General features: G+C 43.4%; 2 protein-coding genes across 3 annotated transcripts in view; both read right to left on the reverse strand.

The window, feature by feature from the left end:
* The window catches only part of LOC113127319 (vang-like protein 1), a 35026-nt gene extending 21455 nt beyond the window's left edge, over positions 1–13571 (reverse strand). For both annotated transcript variants that reach the window (XM_026301791.1, XM_026301790.1), the window contains exons 1-3: positions 13421–13571; positions 5582–5860; positions 32–158 (exon numbers count right to left, since the gene is read on the reverse strand). In XM_026301791.1, coding sequence (XP_026157576.1) covers positions 32–158; positions 5582–5652 — 198 coding nt within the window. In that variant the 5' untranslated portion in view covers positions 5653–5860; positions 13421–13571. The remainder of the gene's footprint in view (positions 1–31; positions 159–5581; positions 5861–13420) is intronic.
* Positions 13572–22045: 8474 nt separating this feature from the next.
* Positions 22046–22417, reverse strand: LOC113127340 (helix-loop-helix protein 2-like). The gene has a single exon (XM_026301816.1). The coding sequence runs from the start codon at positions 22415–22417 to the stop codon at positions 22046–22048; it is 372 nt and encodes a 123-aa protein (XP_026157601.1).
* Between the last annotated feature and the right edge of the window lie 1427 nt (positions 22418–23844).

Raw genomic sequence — 23844 nt, forward strand, 5'->3', positions numbered from 1 at the left:
GTGCAGTGTTAGGATTTGTGTTCAGCCTCACCTGGACCTGCTCCCCCCGGACAGACGAGTCACCCAGCAGTGGCTCTGCGGGCGGTGTGTTAATCGTTACGGATTTTTCGGAGCGACTGTCTTTACTGCGGGACTTGTGGCGGTCCTTGCTTCGCTCCCTGGAAAGAAAAAAAACAAAACAAATTCAAGGTTAGTGTTCAATCTCAATGTGTCCATAAATTTGTATTTTCCAAGCCCCATCCACGATAACTCCGATGATCACTATGATCAGCAACAGTTTTGTTCTCAGACTTCAATAAGCCACATAGAAACTGATGAGACAATGTGATGGCAGACAGCTGATGTTTGTGTCAGATAAGACCAGCACAGCTCCCTAATTACACCACACTTTGTCTCCGTCTCCACCTAATTTCCAATGACTGGACTTTAAAACCCATGTAAACTCTGCCCCATATCGAGCCCCACCCTCCGCAACCTCCCCCATCTATCCACCTCCTCTGTCCCTACATATGAGCCCCATTAGCTGGACTGACCCCTGCACTCACTGCTCTAATCCCGTGTAGAGCATGAACGGTGGGCCTCCATACCCTCTGCCCAGCATCACCATCACCACATGGCACCGTGCCCACACTGCAGCTCTATTTCTCCAAAAAAGCTCAACAGTCACAGTTAATCCCTTATCTGTCTCCTTCCCCCTCTGGCACAGAACAAAATGCTCAAAAACCGGTTACACAAAAAGACGGTTTTGAGGTGTTATGCAGTGAAATGCTAAACACCTGAAATTCAATTTTTATGAGAGCTGTATTTCCCAGGTTCTGTGTTTGAGAGCTGTTGGAAGGCTCTCAGACTAAATGTGAGACAGTGAACCCAGAGCCAGGACTGTCAGATCTCATATACATAGATATTACACACTGAAGATGCTGTAAAGAGATTACCGCTCAAACATATTGCACATCACTTATAAGAGACGTTACACGGTTCTGTAACAGCTGCAGGTCTGAAGGGATTTTTGATGCCTTTCTAAATGCTGATGGAGTTTCCTGCAGCCCCTAAGCATATTGTTTCATATTGATCACTGCATTTGCATGAGTAATGTTAAAACAGTAGTGTAACAAATCTGAGTGTACCTCCTTAGAGAGTATTTGGATCTTCAGCTGTCTAGTCTTCAGTCTTGACATAATCCAAACTTGATCGAGTGTTAATATAAATATATGGTGATTATAGCAGCTTTATCCATTCAAAGTTTGGATAATGAAAGTCTGGTGCAGTGAAGTAATGTCTCTTGCCCATAAATAATGGCCTTATATTGAACTAGAAACAGGAAACACAAGCGATGCTTGATTGCTGCTCTCCCACAACAATTTATAACCATAATGTACAGGATATCCTGCCTGTGGGTGTTTGGAGGCATCAGTATGACTGAGTTGCATTTGGATCCAAGTGTTTTGACAAAAGGGTGTTAACCAGCCTGCTTTCCGCCTCTATTCTCGTACTTCCTTTTAAATGTGGAAATGGTTTCTGACAGAAAATCACAACTAATGTTTCAAATCTGCACACAGAAAGAGAAAGCTAATTTTCAATAGCCTGCAGCAACCTCCTTCACAGTGACTGACATATTCTCATCTCATAAATCCTGGAGATTAGCAGGCTGATGTAAGCCTTTAAATGTATTACAGCTATTACTATTACTTTAAATATTATTACAGCTATCATAACCACTGTAGCGATGGTTATTCCACTGGGAGAGATCATCAGTCAGAGGATGCCACTGATTATGATTATTAATTAGGGAGGAGCGCTCTAGGAAAGGGAACGAGGACGACTCTGGAAGTAGCAGTGGGGCTCACATAGCTGTGATCCTACTTCAAAATCAGCTGCAGAATAATTCAACTCTGTGTATAAAGCAGGGGAAAGGAAGCAGCTACTGAAAACAAAGAGTGTAGGAAATACTTCCACAAATGAAAACAATCTGAGAAAGAATCACTCACATTAAGGCAATAACCTGTAATGAGGGATCACAGGTATCTCATTTTACACGCTTCTCATGTTCTGCCCGTTTGTATGATGCCACAAAGTATGATTCATTGTGGAGCACATGCTGGAGTCAACGCCTTGTTCTCACTATGTTGGCTAGACTACAAGTGTGTTAAGTAAAAGGTGTAAAGACACAATCGAGGATGCAGACGTAGAGGAAACAGAGGCAGACCTGTGGGCAGACAGGGGGTGATCTGAATACAGACACCTCTGGTTACCAGCCCCTTCATCACCCCAGCCCAGTTTCTCCTCCCCCATTCAGTAAGCTTATGGGGTGACTGTCTAGAAACCTGTCCCAACACACTCACACACACACACACACACACACATATCTTCGCCTTTTTCCTCCCCCTTCCCACATCCTCTTCCTGCCTCATTAGCATGCAGTCGGCTCGTTGGTATTTCAAGAGCGTACTCTGCTATGATTTGATTAATGGAATTTGACTTCCAGCGTGGATCACTGAAACGAGTACGGCTTTTTGGGCAGTGAGGATGGGGAGGTAGGGAGGAGGGGTCCTGTGAGGGCAGAGCTGCCTGGCGAGATGGGCCAGAGTCCTGCCAATTAGGCTCTGAGAGCACCGTTTCCCTCCAGCACCTGAGGATGAGTGTGGCTGTGATCACATTCTCCGCCTCACACAGAGGGAGGGCTGTGGCAGGATGGCTACTGAGCAGCTACAGCCAACTAGTGTGGCACGCCAAACTGTCTGTGGACCCATTTGTTCTTTCTCTGGCTGGCAGAGCAAGCCACACACCTGTGTAACACAGAGCTTTGTATCAGTGCAGTCAGCTGAGCCAACGCATGGGTGGACGCCACAGCCTCAGCCAAGGGGTAGAGTCCTGAAGCCAAATAAAAACTGAGCAACCGCGCACTCAGCCAGGTCATCTCAAACACATAAACATGTTATAGCTGAGAGGGGGTGAGAGCAAGCAATAAAGAAATCAAGCGCTCTAGACTACTTTGCTGCATTAAGGCTGGAATGTAACCTGTTTCCATCTCTCTTCAAATGTTACTATTCAAGTCAGTTTATGAATCTATCTAACATGTATATGTCTGTCTTAAGATGAACGTCATCCAGGAACCTCGAAATGGTATTATGGTATTATTATTCTATTTTAACTGTGAAATTACTCAGTTAGTTCTATGAGAATCCTTTGTACTGCAGTATAGCTGGAGTCATACAGTACTAATCAAAAGAACCAATTTTCCACTTGAGCTGCTCCTATTATGACATCTGCAATTTAATAATCATTTATATGCTCAAAATCAATAGAGTGTAGGAGGAAAGATTTGGGAGAACGTAAAGTGGCTTGATATTCAAAGACTGTGCTCCTCAAAGTACCCGAAGGTACTAACATAATATCAGATTAGAAAAAATTGAATGGTAGAAAAAAAAAAAAATAAAACTCACAAATTTAAATCAGATAAACTCGACACAGTGTGTTTTAACAGCTGAAACAACTATTATACAGTATCTCCAGAGAAAAGACAGCTTTTTGCTTCTTCAGCTCTCTGTGTGAAAGGCAGGGGAACATCCTGGGATACCAAGTCTGATGAGTGAAAATCACAATAATGCCTGTTCCCTGCAGTTAATGGTGCAGCTCTGGATTCTGGCTGTAAAAAATGAATGGGCATCACTGTCTGATTGTCCGCTTGAGGATTCCACTTTGACGTTGATGAAGCTGAACATATTCATAAGGGGATAGGACATTTCTAGAAATGCAAACAAAAAGATTTTTTTTGTCTCCACTTTTAGCAGGGCCTGGTGTCTGCGGACAGAGCTGCCACTCTGCCATTCCTGCAACAATCCTGGACACCATCTGAGGATTGGTTGATAGTGGAGGGGCAAGAAGCCAGCCACAACACCAGACAACTCTGCTAATAAAAACCTAATCCAATCCAACTCTTCTTCTTCTTCCATTATACTCTGACAAATTGTCTTTTAGACTGACTCACAACCAGAGAAACATACACATATGTGACTGCAGGATAATGTATTTGTGTGTGTGTTTATTTGTATGGCTATATGCAAACACACTCCCACATCCCAGCATCTGCTCCCAGCATCAATGTGTAATTAAACAACAGTGAACCGGAACTGCTCCATGCATGGCGCCCCTGGGTGTAAAAAAATTACCCTCAGACGAGGACGGCACGGGGGTTTCAAACTCAAATATGAAATTAGCGCCCAGCCGGTGGCTTTGGCACAGTCGTGGTAAGAGCAGAGGCGTGGAGGAGCAGAAAAGGCACTTGGCAGGGATGCACATATGTTCATTTCCAATTTGCTGTCACTCACTTAAAAGGCTGCAGAAAGACTAAAGGAGCAGAGGATAGGAGCTCCACTGTCACGGCCATAATCACTGACCTCTTCCTTCCTCCTCTTTGGTTCCAAACACAGTGAGACCACTTTTGCTTTGCGTGACTTTGAGCTACAAGGGCACATTCCTGCCCCAGGGAATGCGAGCGAGCAGGGGAACAAGTGATACGCCTACGCCTACCCATCCTCAGAGAACAGCCAGGAATCCGTTCAAGGGAGGGGGCAGGGTGATACAGAGAAGAGGTCAAGAATGAGCGAGAAAAGGGGCAGCTGCTGCATTCATGTCATCATGGACACATGGGAGCAAAAAAGATGAGTGAGCGTATGATGGATAAGAAAAAGGAGAGGAAAGAGATAAAGTGGACAAGAAAGGAGAGAAAGTGACATCAGGGCAACGCTTCACTGCTTCAAGAGGATGCAACAGCCCTTGGAAGGCAACAGGTGGCAATAAAGGAGCAGCAGCAGAGAACTGGGAGAGATACATGGGCGAGTGAGCAGGAGGGGGCCACGAGTGACATGGAAGGAGCTGTTGTGGAATATGAGCCCCCTCACCATTGCCCTGCTATCATCTCCTCTCAGGCTCTCAACATATCCGCTGAGCCATCAGTCAGTCAGACCTCTTCAGCACCTGTCTCCCGCTGCCTTCCTGAGACCTGTCAGCCACGGCCATTTCACCGCTGACAGACTAATGTGCCTACACGAGCTGCAGGCTCCACACATACAAGACAGATACACGAGAGCTGGGATCAAAGAGGTGAAGGCAAGGAAGGCTGAAGAAATGAAAATCCATGAATAAGAAAAGGAAAAAAAAAACAACTAATTCAAATTCTGCAGTAATGAAAATACTGAAAAAACAGTGTGTACTAATTCTATCTATGTCATACAATGTATGATTTACTAGAGCAGCCTCCTTCTACAGACAGCTTTCATCTCAAATAGAAAGAAAACAGTGGGCCCCTATTTCTGATGATTAAAGGAAGAGGACAACATACATACAGCCCCATACAATACAAGACACTGTTCAAAAGTCTTTTCCCCACAGACAATGTCACATGAAGCAAAAACCTATTTATTAAATAATGACACAGTTTCCCCTGGATGACTCCTTTAAATAGTGTGTTTCCTAGGATGATTAATCATCAGATTTAGTTTCCTGTTGCAGTCATGGACCTGGTCGGGGTTTAGTGACTAGTAGGGAAACCTGCAGCTGACAAAGCAGGATTAAGCCTTACCCGTGCCTGTGGGATCCTCGCGAGCGTCCGGAGTAGTAGGAATAGCCTGAGTAGGTGGACTCTGTGTCCATGGTGATGCAGTTCTGCCCAGGCAGCTGGGCTCGGGCCAACGCGGAGGCTGCTCGACTCGACCGCTGGCTGACACGGCGGAACCTTGTGAGCTGTCTTGTCGAGATAGAGGCGATCGATCTGTTCCCTCAAGAGCCTGACAGAGGTGGCGAGCTGTCGGCAGTCAGGCTTGAAAGCGACCCTGGGGGCGCCCGTTGAGGACACATCAACCTGGAGGGAGTGAGAAGCGAGGAGAAGGCAGATGGAGAATTTGAATTCAAAACGTGAGATGTCTGGGAAACATGCCCACATATGACTGCTGGAGACAGAGGGAGACAACAAGGGGGAGATTGTATCTGATACGGAACCAAGAGCTTTGCAGGATCAATCCTTCATGTCTATTTGTATTATTTAGAGGTGCTCCTCATGCATAAACATTCATCTGTGCCAGTGTTTATCTGCAGCTGCATTACAATCACTATCTTTCAGCTGCAAACCTGCACAGTGACAACACTCTGCTGCAGTGTGTTCCAGATAAAACCAACCCTGCTACCGTGAAACAGCAATTTGCTCTTATTCCCACATGGCTGGAATCTGTTGTTCAGAGCCAGTTTTACGTCTCTGACACACAGCAAACAATTTAAGCCTGACACTGACAGGCTTTGAGACGGGGGAACATCCGCGAGAGTGTGGTGAAGATAAAAGTGTGTTTTTCGCGGGAGAAGTTCAATAAGATGGAGGTGTTGCCAGTTTGGGAGCGAGTCTCAGGGAGTTGCGATGGGAAAAGAAAGTAAGAAGAAACTCACAGAGCTGATCCAGACATGTCCTCATTTTACCTACACAGCGTTACTTTTAAAAGACGGTCGACTGTATCACTGTTATGCAGGTTACTATCACAGCAGCTATGCTCACATATAAATGATGTAGAAATGAATTAGGCATTGATAAAAAATGATATGGTTCACTGAAATATAAATCAACCAACTTTATTTAATAAAAATAAAGGATTAGGTGAGACAGGCAAAGACCTTTAGGCTGCCATTACACTGCACCATGTAAAAAAAAAAAACAAAATATACCTTTAATATAAATATATTTAATGTTTGGATTTGAACAGATTAACAGGATACATGTTCTGTCAATCAGGTAATCAGTGAATGCAGATGTCTGGGCTCTAGAAATGTTAATGAAAATAATGAGTTCTTTCCCTCTGCAACATTCCTGCCTGGTGACACAGAGCTAGACAAGCCACAGTTGAGACGAGTGAGCACCACCCATCAACAAACAGAATGAACAAAACAAACTTTAAAAGACACACATTTTCCAAAATGCAAGCACCATAACCTGACTGTCTAAGGGGAACCGCACTCAGTGATACTTTAAGTCGTCAAATAGCTGCATTCTTTCCCAAAGATCAATGTGCAGTAAAGAAACTGGCTGAACCATCTGCAGATGTGCAGGTCAACTCAAGCAGCACAGTTTACAGCACCAAAGACTGTAAAAAGCCCTAAACCGACCCTGTGGGCGAAGGGACTGAAAACCGCATTAAGTGGAAATTCCGGATGATAAGATGGTGTTTATGGCCAGAGTGGTCAAAAACTGCTTATAGGAGTAAAAGATGACAGCTGTGTAGAGGTGTATGAAGGAGACGGCCCAGAGTCTGGGCACATATCAGGACCTTAAGTGCACAAAGGGAGAAAGTGAAACGTGAGTCGTATGTAGCTTGAAGCATGTTGTAAGCACACTTGTGTAAGGTACATGCATCTCCCACTCTCTCTCACACACACACACACACACACACACACACACACACACACACACACACACACACACACACACACACACACACACACACACACACAGACTGCTGTTGGCGAGGTAAGTGTTAAATCCACAGGTAGTTAAAAGTCAACACAAAAAGAACTAAATCAAATTTCTTCTCCCAAAACACTCCTGTCTCTTCTACCTGTGCACGTTGAGTCATGACAAGTCAAACATAAAGGCTACAGAGTGGAGGGCAAATACAGATAATGTTAAATTTCAGCTCACATCAGAAGAAGACACACAAATAACAATTTTGACGTGCAGTGACACCATATTTGACTTGAAAGGCTTTGCTCTCTCCTGTTACATACCATCCCTTTGTCAGGACCAGGTCTGAAGCTGCAACACGCCTCCTAAGCGAAACCCGCACTCAAACTCTGAGGCCAGATTTATGGCTGATTTATGGCTCCGGTTGCCTTAAAAGTTGGTTAAATTGAGCAAACTGCCTGCCCCCACAGAAAAATCCCTGCTTTTCTTCTACTTTACCAGATTTAGCGCACAAACTCTACGATTCTTATCTGCAACGTGGAGGGAAAAAAAACACATCACTGGGTCCCAAAATACACTGGGGCACAAAACATCTAATATGACCCAGTTCCGAGCAGTGTGGTGACACATCTGACACATCATGTGTTTGTGTGACTGTCACACACTCCTGAATATGCTTTGAAGATTGCGCAACAGCATATTTGAATCTTTGGCATATTTGTATATGCTCATCCTGAAAATCATTTTAAATGCCTGAATCATCCTCATGTGGTGACAAATCCTCCTCAACTGGTTCTCTGCAGTCTCACCAGCTGCACTACTCCTCCTGAGTGGATCTAATGAAGTGAGGTTTTCCAAAACCATTTGCTGAAGAAAAAAAAACGAAACAATCAGTGCTCTAAAACACTTCTAGGATAGATATAACCATATATTCATAACATGTGAGGGATGTAAATTTGTCTTGTGATCCGGATCTGGTCCCTGGGCCAAGGTTTGAGAACTCTGTTATAAAGAGAACTACACCATGATGGTAAATGGCCTGATTTGCTAATAGTCTACAGCAGGAATTTCTTTATTGAATAACAGCTGGACACCATCACAGAGGCATTTCCATCACCGACTTTAATCCTCTTACAATCAGGGGCACATGGCTAAATGAGGGATTAAAATGGTTAAATGAGTGCGTGGTCCAGGTTCAGTCAGAGTGCAGCCATGAGTAAAAAGAGTAGACTCTGATTGATCGTGTCGCCTCCAGAAAAACACACAGAGCAAACTCCCTGCAAGTTCCCTTTCCACCGAGAGGCCTGGCCCGTGGTCTGAACCAGACTGAGAAAGTATATGTGGTTTTTGTCTGCTCCACGCCAGAGAAAATGGGTAAGCGGCAACACTACAGGTTTGTGGGGAGATTCTGAAACAGGAGTCCCTGACTCTGGGAGGGAGCGAGTTAGCCCTGGCAGGTTCTTCACAGTAACCCAAGACCCCCGCTGAGCTGCCGGCTTGTCTGTTTGTCCTGGCAAACAGCAGCAGTGGGAATGGAGGAAGGGCAAAATTACATCATGGCAATAAAGCAACAAGGGGATAGTCGCTAACAAGCCTTACTTTGTAAAAATATAAATCATTACTCAGGAAAATCTCCACGTGCTTGTTCACAAACTTACTCACGCGACACGTCAACGAAAGACGGAGGGAAAAAATACAGAGATGCTAACAGGTGTAACAAACCAAGCAAACACACCAGGAACAACAACGGAGTAAACATCCAGTGACCTGAACAGGAAATGCAAACAAACAACCTCATGCGAAAAAGCCCATGAAAACAGTTTTACGCCTGAGCAGAGAGCTGAAGCACAGTTGCACCAGAGCCACCAGTTCAACCGAACCGTGTTTAGTGGGAGGATTCTCCGTGATCAGACAGTCAAAAGCAGCAAACACAGCAGTGCGTTGCTGTTGTATCCATCCACATAACTGAATCAGTGCATCTTCCAGTTTATTACATTCATTAAACAGTGCGTGACGTGGTGATCCCACAATAATCCCTGCGATATCTGTCCTGTCTCGACCTGTTAGCCATTATTCTAATACAACTACTAAAGCTTATAATCAGCTATTCCTTTGTGAGCTCTATGTGGCACCAGTGCATGTAATTTTAGAATTAAGAACCAATAAAGTGCAGAATGACCCACTGTCAGTCACCAGGACTTGTATCCATGTAGCACTGATGGCATCAAAACTGTGACATCCAGTACAGCTGCATGTTTACAGCCACTGTGAACACAAACTGGATCTTAATTAAAAAGCGACATTGGTCCCGTGGGTCCCTTCCCCAAATGCACTGAACTGTCATTGTGAAAGCATCCCAAGGTGTTTTTATTCAAAGCAATGGGAGAATAGATTTAAAATAGCTGATGTGTGATTAAATCTTGATGCAGTCACAGTCTGAGGTTACTGAACCACCGAAGTGCTGCCCTGCAAACCGACCTGCTTCCTGAACCTCTGAGGATCCTCCATATGAGCAAGGAATACAAAAAAACTACTTCCAGTCAATGGCAGATTAAGCATCTAATGAGCCAGAGAGGATGATCCCTTATGTTTTCATTTGAAACCTCCTTTCAGGCGAGCCGTTCATCTGGTCCTCCTTTTTGCAGAATAGAAGTGAAAAGCCCCCTGTAGCTCATTCACACTCAGTGGGGATTATTCCTGAAATCCCACAGCGTTTTATGGCACGTCTTTGATTCCTGCCACGCTAGTTTTTACGCCGCTCTGCTATGGAAACAACAGTTTTCTTCTTTCTGAAGAACAATAAGCCAATTGAATTACAGAGACAAATGATTTGTCTCCACAGTGACTGAAATCATCTGGGATGCATTTAAGGACATGGGCTTTTGACCATCAGCATTAGAGCTAATGTGTAGCCTATGTGACCTATGTTCACTCAATGGAAAAACATAACATAGTGTACTCTTTGCAAAATTGTGGATGAATACATCATTTTGGCCTTTTACATAATCTGCTGAACATATCATTTTTTCATTCATAAAAATTAATTATCCTGTTACTTGCAGTCATCAGCATGCAGCTCATGCGTCTGACTCGCTGACAGTTCTCCCTACCGCTTCCTCCCTCTGTGCTCATGACGCCCTTTCAGCTCTGCCTCTATTATCACTAACTGTAATAAGAGCTAACCATCCATCCATCCATCCATCCATCCACTATCTATACTGTTTATCCTGTACAGGGGTCGTGGGGGGCTGGAGTCGATCCCAGGTGAAGGCAAGCTCGTGCAAGGTAATGACTTCACTTCAGCTTGAGAAGGCAATGGCACAGGGGCCAAAGTCATGAGACATGCCAGGACATGAGGCAGCATGAAAACAAGCGCCTGTGGAAGTCTGGCCTGGTCACATGCTCGCTGTGATGCTTTCTATGAGTGAGCAAATGAGGGCCATTAATTCTGTGGAATTCAATCAACATTCCCGAGCGTCACTGAATGTAACCCCTTAGAAGATCTGAATGGGGCGCAGGAAAGCAGAGCCATAACTGAGGCAAACAGAAGGCTCACATTCAGAATCACTATTAACATTTAAAAAGGCTGGATAATTAGTCTGCTTGTTGTTGACTGAAGTGACTATTAACACACAGCTGTTTTTACTGCTGTGAAGTGCTATCACTTTCTATCAAACATTGACTCCAAACCTTATGCTGGACTCACATTTGGCCTTTACCTGTTGCTTTTTGTGCTGCTGTTTCTAGGCAACCGCAATAAGCTGATACTTAGCGGTGAGACAATAAACCAGCTGTAGATGACTGCAGTCAAATGGAGAGAGATTATTTAGTTGCTATAAAACAGAGGGTATAACATCTGACACTGCAGGTTATCAGCCTGATTTGGGGCATGTATAATAAAGGAAGATTAATGGGGTACGTAACTCATCTACTGACTAATTAGACTGTTGGTAAATGCTGAGTTTATTATAGCGTTTATGCACATCTCTTTACTTCATCAGCAGCAAATCCTTAATCTGCTTTTTAATTCATTACGGTTGATTATCATGTAACAGATAGCCCTATATATATATATATATATATATATATTTCTGCTAGAGCTAACCTCTCACACATTAGGAAACATTACATACTCAAAGTGTCACTTCAAGCTAACAGATCACGTCTGTGGTGAACATGTGCTGCTTAACTTGTTTATCAAAATCACTATGGCAACATGAAGGTCACGGAAGGGTGTCTCGAATTGTCGAGTAAGACAGAACTATGTCAGAATATATAACACGCATACTTTATTCAATTAAATGATTTGCTGAGCCAGACAGAACATGAGCCTATTGGAAACTCTGTGGTGAATTATTCTTCTGGAGTAAGACACATGAGATCAGTGCTCAGAAACATTTCCCAAAAGGAGCTTCTGCATTTAAAAGACTTTTCATTTCTACAGATATTGATGCTGTGAGTGCTGTAAGCGACACATGTAGCTTTGATACATCTGTCTACCTTCTGAGAGCTCTCAACAGGTGTCATCATTGCTATCAATACTCTCTCTGCAGCTGTCGGGCAAACTAGAGCCACTTCACATTTCTCCCATATGCAGCGTGATAACAATCACACAACAATCAGACGTCAGTCTCACCCACAACATCAAAGTTCTTAAGACAAACATTATTTATGCAGAGGAAGAAATAGTTTCTGTCCCTGTACAAAGTGGGTCTGGATTCTTACAGTGTAACTATTCTTTTATGAAGCATCACTTTAACACACACGTTCAGTCCTATGACTGTCAGATAACAAGGCTATAAGCTCAGCTCCATTTAAACTGTGGTGCAGAGTGTTGTCTTTAAAATATTTCAGCACTGCAAAAGTATTAAATTAGAAATGAATCAATAACTACAGGCCATTTTTGGATTTGCTTTGTTTCTTTGAAAAACAAAAGACTATTTGAAAAACATCAGTCTGGATGCTGAGCTGAGGATTTTCCAGTTTCCTGACTTTTTATGGCCACACCAAACCATTAATGTAATGAAGATGATAATCACATTCATTAGGGAATATTCATTCATAATTCTATTATTATTACTAATTAATACTATTTAAAGAGCAGAGTTATATTACGCCTTCACCAATTAAAAACGGAAAGGGGCATTTATGCGGAAAGTTATAGCTGGAGTGTTTCTGGTGGAGCTCCAGAACAGGTGAACCCGCCCAGCCCCTACCTGTGACCCGGCAGGTAGGAGCGTCTAGCGGCAGGAAAGTCCCCGGTGTCACCGTGGCCTCGGAAGCCCCCGCCCCCCCCCCTCCCCTCGCTGTCCCTCACCTCTGCAGTCTACTTGTGCAAGTAGTTGGAAAACCCAAAGCCCACTCAGTGTTCAGTGTGTATTATTTTAGGCTAAACGTTTGTTTTCCAAGACTGGGGAAGCGACCGTGTATCCGTCCGCGTCAACCCCGTCGCTGCAGGTTACACTTCCCCAGCTGAGCTGCGGCGCACCAGCCGGGCTAGTGCGGATCCAGTCAGCCGTAACAAACATAGTTCACTTTTCTGTGCGGCTCTGCGACTTTGTGGCTGCGGGGACCGCAATATAAAAAACAAAACGCACTGCAACAGACAGGCGCATGTGTAAACACTCGCAGCTGCACCGAAACATTTACAAATACTGTTAAGTTCCCCGGTGCGGGTCTGTGCGTTGCATGGCCGCAGTTTGAGGGCATTCAAATGAAGTTGAAAGCGTTTCCCTTCGTACAGGTAGGACACACAGCAAGGGCGTGTTCCCAGGTCTCTCCTTAGAAAACACAAGTTGGACCCAACACTGAGCCACAGTCTTTGTCCTGGTCTATAAAAACCTACACCCTACATTTTGGTGAGCTACTGGGATCTAGACAGGACATTATAGCCAGGAAGGCTGTGCTTCACACACACTAACATCCGCAGAACACACACATGACCGACAGTCTCTCCGGCGTTAGGACAATACAACTCACCTTTTATCGGAGCCGATATCATTCCCGAGGTTGATAATTTATCCAGAGGTTGTAAAATAGTTTGCCCCACAGCGCACGGCAGGCTATGGCAGGAGCAGCCCTTGGTAACCGTAGGAATCACCCTGGCAGTCAGGAATTTCACAGGGGGCAGTGCTTCTCAGCATGTGGGGTGTAGTACGGAGACATGGCGCTAGGGGGGGTGTCTCCTATAGAGGAGGGCCCCCAGTTTATCATGTCCAACACTGAGCCTGCACATTTAGGTGTCCCTTGATTCCTTATTAAAATGCTCATCTGTCAACACAAAATCAAACGCAGCCCACAGCCCATCTTTAACCCACAGACCTCTCCTCTGGTCATAAATCTCATCAGAAAGCTGATATAAAACTGGCTGCAGGGAATAATCCTGTGGAAAGTAAAAGTTTAAGACTGTTGTAACATTAAAATTCTTTATATATAGTCTTAACAAAATCAAACCCATTAGATCGGTGTCGTCCCTCTAAACTAGCAGATGGGCTTCACGGGGAGCGGAGGATGGCAGAATCTCCCAGTTGCTGCTGCATCAACAAGTCTTTCATTTGCATTATATGGACGTCGCACATTACAGTGGAGAGAACTGGTGACGCTCTGGAAACAAACTAAAACATCTACAGTCATCAAACAATCAAAACAATCCAATACAGTTGTGTTATCTTTATATTCTATGTATTGTAATTCATAAAGTTTACAAAAGATTTTCTCCACAAAGGTTTTTTTTTTTCCTTTTTTAATATTTAGATAAGAGCAAAAGCCCCAGTGTCATTTCTCTTCTCCACCAGCACACAGAGCATGTTTTTTTTTTTCTCACAGCTTATGAATCTGAAGAAAGTAAACAGTTGTCTGTGCTACAACCACTCGTTCCTTCAAAGCAGCCGCACAAAACAGCAAAGTGATAACAATCTGGCCTGGACACAGTCAATGAGAGAGACACAATGAAGTCACTGAGGCCTTGAAGCAGCCTCTTAAAAGGGAATGTAAACAAATATTCCTCCTTTTCAGAGGAAGATAACCTCTCCTCTAGTAAAGGACAGAACAGAAGTCTAAGGAGTCCCAATACAACAGCCATATAACAATGTAAAAACACACCATTACAATACAAGTCTTTAGGTAGAGTGATATATTAGTATATATGTTGTCAGAGTAAATACTGTTCTGATTAGTTTGGAGGGTGGGGGTGCAGAGGAACGAAGAAAAACAATAAAATGACACAGTGTGAGGAAACATGGTAATACAACAATGCATGTAAAAACAAATGTGTGTGTAATTACTAAACTCGGTCACCTTTAACCTTAGAAAAGTAGATTTTTGTTTAATAAAGGTTAGATAAGATCCATTAAAACAAATATCATCACCAATTGATTCCACATTTCTTTGTTGTTGCTGCCATTCTTCCTCTATTGTGTAATGAGACAAAGGGGGTGCAGGCCAGATCATTTAAGACTCCAAACACACATGAAAGTTCAAACCGCAAGGCAACAGATGCCTCCAGCAATTGCATGGCTGTATATGAATCAATATTTCGTCCTCCTTTGAACTGCATCAAAACCCCCAGCGCACAGATACAGTCACCCTCAGATATATCTCATCCCCTTCACAACACAATGGAGGTCACGACTGGGACATGACCCCTGAGCCTCCCCATGGACTTCCAAGCAAACGCCGACGCTGCGTCGGGGGGGGGGGGGGGGGGGGGGGGGGGGGTGTAGGTGTTTAATTCTCCATCTGAAAAAAAGTAAAAAGAAAAAACAAAATAAATGAATTTTGGAGATGACACTCGTCATCAGATAATAACACCGATGTAGTCAGGCTGGTTAATAAACGTGAGCAATAACAACATATGTTTCAGCAGCTGAGGATGTGTCATTATATTGATGTGATACTGTTGCACATTTAAAAATAACTTCATATTTTACAGACTTATAACTCACTCCATTTTACTTTTTTGTTTACTGGCGTCTCCTTATTTTATTTAATCATTCTATAAATAAACATCATTTTCTTAATGAATTTCTTACAGAATATATCTGCTGCTTGCAGATGTCATACTTTAAGATTAGTGCGCCACCATGTGGAAATTCAGCACCATTACTTGATCTGAAAGCTTCAAAGTCCACATCTAAACATATCTCTTTCATCTGCCAGGCGATGCTTTTGATATATTTTCTGTAATTTGCACCTACGTTTAAAAAAAATGGAAACTTTGGAGTTCATTTGTACATTTATTTGTGTGTCAGTCAACTACTCTGCAATATTTTATCTCTAGGTTCAAAATAAATAATTAGAATCAAAATGTGATTAAACAAAACACCTTTCTTTATAAATCAATAGTCTACGGCATCTACAGGTTAACAAATGACCTCCTGCCACTGAGTGTGCATCAATGAGCTGTGGTGAAATCAGGTCAGGCACGAGCGTCGTGTGACTGCAAGCAGCAGCACGTGCTGTCACTTTTTCACGTTTATTCAAAGCGGGAAATACACGCAGATGGCCCCTATTGAGAAAGGCAAGGTGGGGGCCCCTGAGATCAATTCAATTTGGTGTCTGGAAGATAGATGGATTCCTCCCCAAAGACACAGAGTTTATGAGTTTATAGGGGGTTTTTGGTAAATAGAGGAGAAAAATGAAAGTGCATAAAAATGAAGACGAAGTGGGAAGAGATGCAGTTTATGAGACCACACACATACATGCACAGAGAAGGAGAGAATGTGAGATGTTTTCTGTGCAATGCCACTTTACAGTGAGCCAGATGAGATTCTCTGTTTAGGGGCCTAGTGTGTGATAAATCAGGATTTAAAGACCTAAACGTGGGCTACCCTGATCGAATGACATAAAACAAAACACACTGCACGTTCATAGATTTTGTGGAACGATACACGCCATGGTTACCCAAAACTTCTTTCACATTTCGCTTTCACTGATTTTACAATTTTGGTTCTAAAGGACAATTGCATGGGAATAGGTGCAAAGCTTATTATGTTCTTTCCACTTAAATATGGAAACACTAAAAAAACAATATAAACTGACCTAAATAATAAATGCAAACTATACTGAGACAAAAATAATCACAAATAACTAAGGTCTAACATTTTAATCCAGCTACAGTCATTCATTGGGCCCCATAAATATTAAGTAATGTGAAGAGAAAAGAAAAATTAAAGACAAATACTATTAGTCATTAAAGAAAGATTAAAAGCTGATGTTTTGATAACCAAAATAAATGTGACTCTTTTGGACATTTTAAGACGTTATGGACACTGGAAACTTGTGTAGGCCCTTTTTGCCATTTGCTGACATTGTATAGACCAAACAATTGATCAGTTTGTCAAGAAAATAATCTGCAGACTAATTGTTTTGGAGAATGACCATTAATTGCAGCTCTAATCCCGACTGTTCCGTTCTACGATAATGCTAAAATGAAGAATGATAAAATATTTGGGGGAAGTTCAAGACAGGGCAGTAATGAGCAAATACTCATTATTCTATCATAATGACAGGGGATTAGAGTTGAGATAATTCTTCCTTAATGTCTTTATGATTCAGTAATTCTAAGCCTGCACCTTGGCTGTGGGAGTGTGCCCTCTGAGACTCAAAAAAGGGACAGCAGGATGTTGAATAAACTCCCCTCCTGACTCACAACCAATGAGACATTTACAACAAAGGCCCAACAATTGGATTTAAAAGATCTTAACCAAATTGAAACCCAATGAATATCACCATTTTAACTTGCCAGATTGGGCCATGTGCCGGGCCTAATGCATGCACACGCACCTTATGACAGGCCCCGCGGTACAGATGGTCCGAGCGTGAGTCTGAATGAGAGGGGGACCATCCGTGGCTGCTGACGCATTGTGGGGGGACGTCGCCTTCAATACAGCACTTAATGAGAACAGACTGACTCTTTCTCCTTCCCCTCCCCTCTCCTCCTCCATCCTCTGTCCATTCTATTCCTCCCCCCCTCCCCTCTCCTCCTCCTCTGCTCTCACTGATTCTCCACTTCTCCTCTCCTCTGCCCATTTCCATCTGTGTGGAGACAAAGGGCCACGAGCCAGCTCGAGCCCCGGGACCCTGCTGGTGAAGTAGGCAGGGATAATGCGGCCCATCCCGGGGGCTGCATTTCAACACATGGACCAGGCTTTGTACTTCTGCTGCACGAGCACCCTTCATACGCACAAACACGTAGGGATGTGCACGTTTCACGCACCTCCCACAGACACCTCTATGAGGTGGTGGTGGGAGGAGGGGGGGGGGGGGGGGCAGGAGTTGCAGTAGTGACTGGGGAGTTCTCGCTTTGAACACGAACACTTCCATAATGCCCAACGACGTGGAGAATAAAAGAGAGGGCGAAAAATGAGGCAGCACAAAAAGCCCCAAATGTTGTTCCTCGTACTGTGAACATATGGCTGTTTGTTGTCATACTTTCTCTCCCTGTCCAATTTACACAGAGACAGTGAGCTCTCAGAATTAAATGGGTGTGTAGAGTGCTGCCTGTGTGTGGGAGGCTGTGTGTGTGTGTGTACTCCTGCTGGCTTTGAGTATACCTGAATGATGATGAGGAGAAGGATGTCCAAACGCTGATAATGGCCGCTGTATAATCCCCTGCCGTCTGCACACACCTCCCGACATATGGTCACTCCTCGGCCTCCACCATTACATAAGCCCACAGTGCAAAGAGGGTGGTGGTGGAGGGTGGGGGATTGTGCTGAAACGTGGTACTTTCTCACACACACACACACACACACACACACACACACACAGACAAGCATGCACCGGCCACACTGTCAGCCAGGCTGTTCAGTGCCCTCAGCAGTTTGGGCTTCGCCTGTCACTTTTCCGACCTGCCCCTTCTGGGGCTTTGTAAAGAATAAATTGAAGAGGACTGATGCGACGGAAGCTTTTGGGATGAGGAGCACAAATGGCCTTGTAGTGCTTCACGGCGACGTACAGATGGACTCCTCCATTCAATAAGCTTGAGCAGAAGTCTGTCTCCACGCCATGCCAGAATCACACTGCTTGTTTTGTTTTCTGAAGAGGACAATCTGTTGGTGCAACATTTTGGTGTTCTTTTATTTTCCTGTAGGAACATCAATAGAGCAGAAATATTGGACAAAGTCAGGTTTAAATGATGTACAACAAATGTTCTGATGAAAATCAAATGATTATCAAACACTTAAATGTTTCCAACTGAAAGCAGTTGCTTATTCACACCTCCACCAGTTACGCAGCAACATTAACATTAAATCTCCTGATCTGCTTTTAGCTCCGGTTTGGTTTGTGGATGCTGAGCTGCTAATGCTGCATTATGCACCAGCACGTCGCTGACTTCACCTGAGCAGGTTGTGTTTTTAAAGCTTTTTATTTGAAAACATGAGCCTGCTGGGGTCAAGAGGTCAACACCAGTGACCAGTAACGTTGTGAGCTGGACGGATAAACAGAGAGATGAACCTCTGTTCAAGCTGGGGTTGTCCGGGAAACACTGATGTACTGAAATGTGCAACACTGTGAATTCAACTTCTCGCTTGTAAAAAAGAGGAATGGATTCTTTCTCTGCTTCGAAAGTTGAAAAGTCCAAGTTGCGTATCTCCATAAAGTCAGTCTAGTACAAGTAGCCAGACTTTGCCATGGGTGCAGGTAAAACAAGAACGTCAGGCAGATGACTGACAAAGTGACATATGTCAAACAGGAAAACAGAAGCCAGGACGTCTTTTTGCTGGAAAGGACAGAAAATTTCATGCTGCCTTCAGTCACTACAGATAAAAAGATTTGATGTAGCTTCATTACAACTTCACCACAGCTGCTCCCTAATGACAAACGGATAGATAGATAGATAATAATGCATTCTGATACTCAACTGGAGCAGCTTAACTGTGGCATTTCTAGGGTGAAGGGTTCGATTCCCACTGGGGCCACCCATGCTTGTGTAAGAAAACAGTTTGGCTGATGATAATCTAATGTTGTTTGTATAAAAGCATTCACACATCCTCCATAATCTCCTATTCGGAAACGCGACTACAAGCTTTTTATAGCACAATCGATGGGAATGGGTGTCTATATTACAAATGAATATAAATATTTGGATCTTTTTTGCTCATATCATTTGGCAATATTACATCTCAGCGCTTGCTCGCTCATAAATTTCCATCTCTCCCATCCCTCCTCTCTCTCCGGGTTTCCCACGGGAGGTGCCAGACGGCCAGTAATTTGGTTGTCTTGGCTCGTCTGGAGTAACACCTGCCCCCTCTCTGGGGAGGGAAAGAGCCTTTCAGCCAGGAGCACACATATAGGCTACCACTGCCTTTAGCTGCTGACCACTTAGTGTGTGTATGTATGCGGCTGGAGGAGAAAATGTGTGTGCAGTTTTATTTATCTGCATGGGTTTGTTTTATGTGTGTGTGTGTGTGTGTACAGTGTGCACAGATTATGCTGAACTGGTGTGCTTGTATTTCACCTTACACTGTGTGTGTGTTCTTACAGTAGGCTAAATGCGAGTAGGCCATGTGTTCCCAAAATCATCTGGAAACAGTCTCAGTTTGCTGATTTGCATGTTTTCTTATATCACCCCGCACGTGTTCACGCACGTCTACGTGAGCGTGACCCTGACGTCATCCTGTACCGCATCCATCACTGCTGTCAGCTGAGCATCACAGGCGCCCAGTTGTTATTAGCCCCTTTTTTCCCCCCCACATTGCAAAGTCCAAAACCACCGTGACTTTATTTTAAAACAGGAAACAGGATGTTTTTTTTTTAAGTATTTCCGTTTTAATTAAAAATAACACCGGAAAATATGAAAAGTTTGTCCATTAGAAACCAGCTGTCACACGATACCTCTACTACAAAAAGATCTGCATAAAGCAACAAGTAGCCTACACAACCCTGAAGAGACAAAAAATCTTTGGATAGAGGATATGTTTTTTTTTCTTCTTCACTATAAAATTACTTGTTGAATTTCGTAATACAAAGCAGAGACAAATAAATAAACCAGTTGATCAAAAATTAGAACATCAAAACATCGAGAATAATAAATTCAGACTATTTTTCGAAATAATTATCATTTTTTTGGTCACAGCAAAGAAAGAGCTCTAACTCTGAATCGCATGATAACCCCTTATAATTTGATACCATTATACTGCGAGTGAAGCAAATTTTTAAATTGAATGAAACAGATTTTTTTTTGTTTTGTTTTTTAGCAATCAAATTCACTTTAGGGAAATAACCATTAATGGGGGGGGGGGGGGGGGGGGGGCGCTGAGCCCCAAGTTGAAGTGCTTATCGTTGCTATTGATAGACAATAGACGTGACATTAAAAAAACAAAACAAAGATAAAGACTTACATTAAACACACATCAAACGGATAAATGATGCTATGGATTAACAGAAAGTGCCATTTTAAAGAGCTGAACACCATCACTTTCCAAGTTCAATTTCACAGCCTAAAATATAGAAGCAACGAACAATATACATTTATACAAAAAGACGTCAGCCTATGATATTAACATAAATAAATTAGCCTTAAATATCAACACAATTAAATAAATAATTCCATACACTTTAAAAAAAAAATGATTAAGGTCACAATTTTATATGTCATAAGTGGCACTTACGCATTGAATCTTTTTTTTTTTTTTTTTCTTCCTTTACGGAAAACATCATCTAACCTAGATCTAAAGCAGCTATCTGTTTTACATCCTTTCATTGAGAAATGCCCCAGCGTTTGTTTGTATTAGAGTTCAAATTCAAATGGTGAGGGGAGGACTCCGTCTGTTTCAGGCTTAAGTGATGTTGGCGACATTAGGGGGGATTAAACTAATGTTTGCGGGGAAAACCAAATTAAAGTTTCTCTCTAAGTCTCGATGTTGCTGCCTAATAATCGCCTCCCTTTCCCTCCACGCATTTTCCATCCTCCACTTTTGGGAAAAAGTGGAGGATGTGGAGGAGACGTGGACGCCTGCGGTGGTTTCTACAGCTCGTCCTCCCCCACTGGAAAATAATCCTTATTCTTATTATTGCATCTAACAGCTCCAACGACTCTGCGCTTGTTGCTTTTGTTCAGTGAGCGGTCTGGGCTGGAAAGTAGAGGCTTTCACTTTTGCACTTTATGACACATACTGGGGGTCAGCTCTGTCAAATGTAAGGTATGGCAAAGTCCCAGTATGGGAGAGGGGGGTCTAGAAAACGGAATTTCAGAGATTTTGGCCCTGAAGGCTGATTGGGTGGATTTTTTTTTTTTTAAGTGTTTCGGGTTTGCTGACTAGTCTCGAAGTTGAAGTTCTGGTCAAAATGTATATTCGAATTTTTCCATTTTGTAATTTATGTCATGATAGAGCTGAGGATACAATTTTAACAGGTTAAGGAAAAAAACGCTGACATTTCATTTTTCAACCAGAAACTGGGGGGTTCAAAAGTACTGAATGTCTGCACAAATGTCAGCTATAGAAAGCTACAGAAATACAGGATATCTTCTTTCAAAACTCTCCGCTATCAGTCCATCCTAACCGCCAACCTTGCCATACCCGAGTGACGCCCAGCCTGCGCTTGAGTCCAGCTTCCCAACCCAACCACCTGTCTCCTGGGGAGGGGGCGGGTATCACTTTTTTAGACATCCAACACGTGATTGAGATAGGAGATGTAGCATATCGCCAGTCTGAGGATCTCGATCTTAGAAAGTTTCTTGTCTGGGGGCAAGGTGGGGAGTAATTTCCTCAGCTCCGCGAAGGCCACGTTAAACGCCTCCACCCGGATCCTCTCTCTGGTGGCGTGGGCCGAGCGGTACTTGGCTGTGGCCCTTCGCCTCCTCCTCTTCTCCTCCCTGCTCAGGGGCTGCTCGGCTTTGCATTTGGCCCTGTCCTCGCCCTCCGCCGGCTCGTCCGACGCGCAGCCGACCGACTTGAGGCCGTTGAGCATCGTCTCCGGGTCGGACTGAGTCCAGGAGAGGTCCGCCTCAGCCTGGTCCGGGCTCAGCATCATTTTTCTTCTATGTTGGCTGTCACTCCTTTGTAAGAAGCTGCTGCATGGACAAAACCAGGGATTACACGCATTTATCATATTCTTATACATTAACCCAAGTGCACTTCACTGTTTGCATTTTAAAAAACTAGGACGACTTCACCCTGCAACGTAGTTTCTCAGTCAAGTCTGCTTTCGATCGAAACTCACAAAAAAAATAGTGAAAAACTGCTCATCACTAATTATTTTTAGTCACCCCGAGGCCGCCTCTATGAGAAATCCCACAGCGGGTCCTGGTTTGGGTGCCAGACCCCCCATGCCCCCAACTCAGAAATCTAAATGCAGGGTACGCTGATTGCATAATAACATTAAACTCCATAAATAATCGATGCCTCCAAATTTGGAGAATGGTTAATTTATTAAAGCTCAAGGCCTAAAAAAAAAAAACAGAACCAATTTTCGAGCATCACTTTTAAGTTTCCTCTCAAAAGATTTTTAAATTCTTTTAAATTTTGATAATTCTTGAAGGAGAAACTCCCTTTTTTTGTGAATTACCATAATCAGAACTGGCCATCTGTCACAGTGTGATGAACACATCTGCTTGGCTGAGGCCGCAGTGACTTGACAGCATTGAGGCATAAGACGGCAAAATAATGTTGACATCTGCTGGACATGAAATCTGTGCAGCTATTGTTTATTTGGATAAACAAGGAAAGTAAAAATGTATTTGTCGATGACACATAAAAGCCCAAAATCAGCTCGATGGAGATGCGGACATTTATCAAACTAAACTGCTTTTTTTTTATTTAAAGGATCTAAAATCGTTTCCCACCTTTGACACTCACCTTGACAAAGAGTTGGAGGCAATTTTTTTCTTAAAACGAACTTAAAAACGCTCTTGAGCGGAGCTTCAACTCCAAATTAACTCATATTCCACCGGCCAAACAACCATCGGGTGTAGAAGAGGGGCTGACAGAAACCAGTAATAACAAGATTTTTTTAAAAAGAAAAGAAAATAGTTCTTTTACTTTTTTCGGCCGCGGACTTGCAACATAGGAAACACACGGGGTGTGAGGGGGGTCAAACGTCACGCAGGGAAATTTTTCTGCAGATCAAAAAAAAAAAAAAAAAAGCCACAAGTCTTACGAGGATCAGGGATTTAAAAAAAAAAAAGATAATAATGATGTGAGCGGTGATCAGTCAGCCTCCCGTGTGATCCCAGCGATGGAGAGACAATAGACGAGATGGGAAGATAGTGGTGAAAGTGCAGCCAGGGCTACTCGTCCATCCGCCTGTGGAAGATGGGGATAAAGGGGGCGAGATAAGCGAGGCTTCCCCCGTGTCGGGAACCAGCGGATCGGAAGGCAGCTCCCAGATAATCCCCCTCTATTTCCTCCGCTCTTTCTTCCAACGAGTGTCACATGCGAGATAAGATCCAAACGGTGCCG

The sequence above is a fragment of the Mastacembelus armatus genome, chromosome 2 (assembly GCF_900324485.2).
Source record: "Mastacembelus armatus chromosome 2, fMasArm1.2, whole genome shotgun sequence".
NCBI classification, from domain to species: domain Eukaryota; kingdom Metazoa; phylum Chordata; class Actinopteri; order Synbranchiformes; family Mastacembelidae; genus Mastacembelus; species Mastacembelus armatus.

What these genes read in the sequence shown, in the direction of transcription:
- LOC113127340 (XM_026301816.1), bottom strand. Translation starts at nt 22,417, where the DNA reads ATGATGCTGAGCCCGGACCAGGCTGAGGCGGACCTCTCCTGGACTCAG.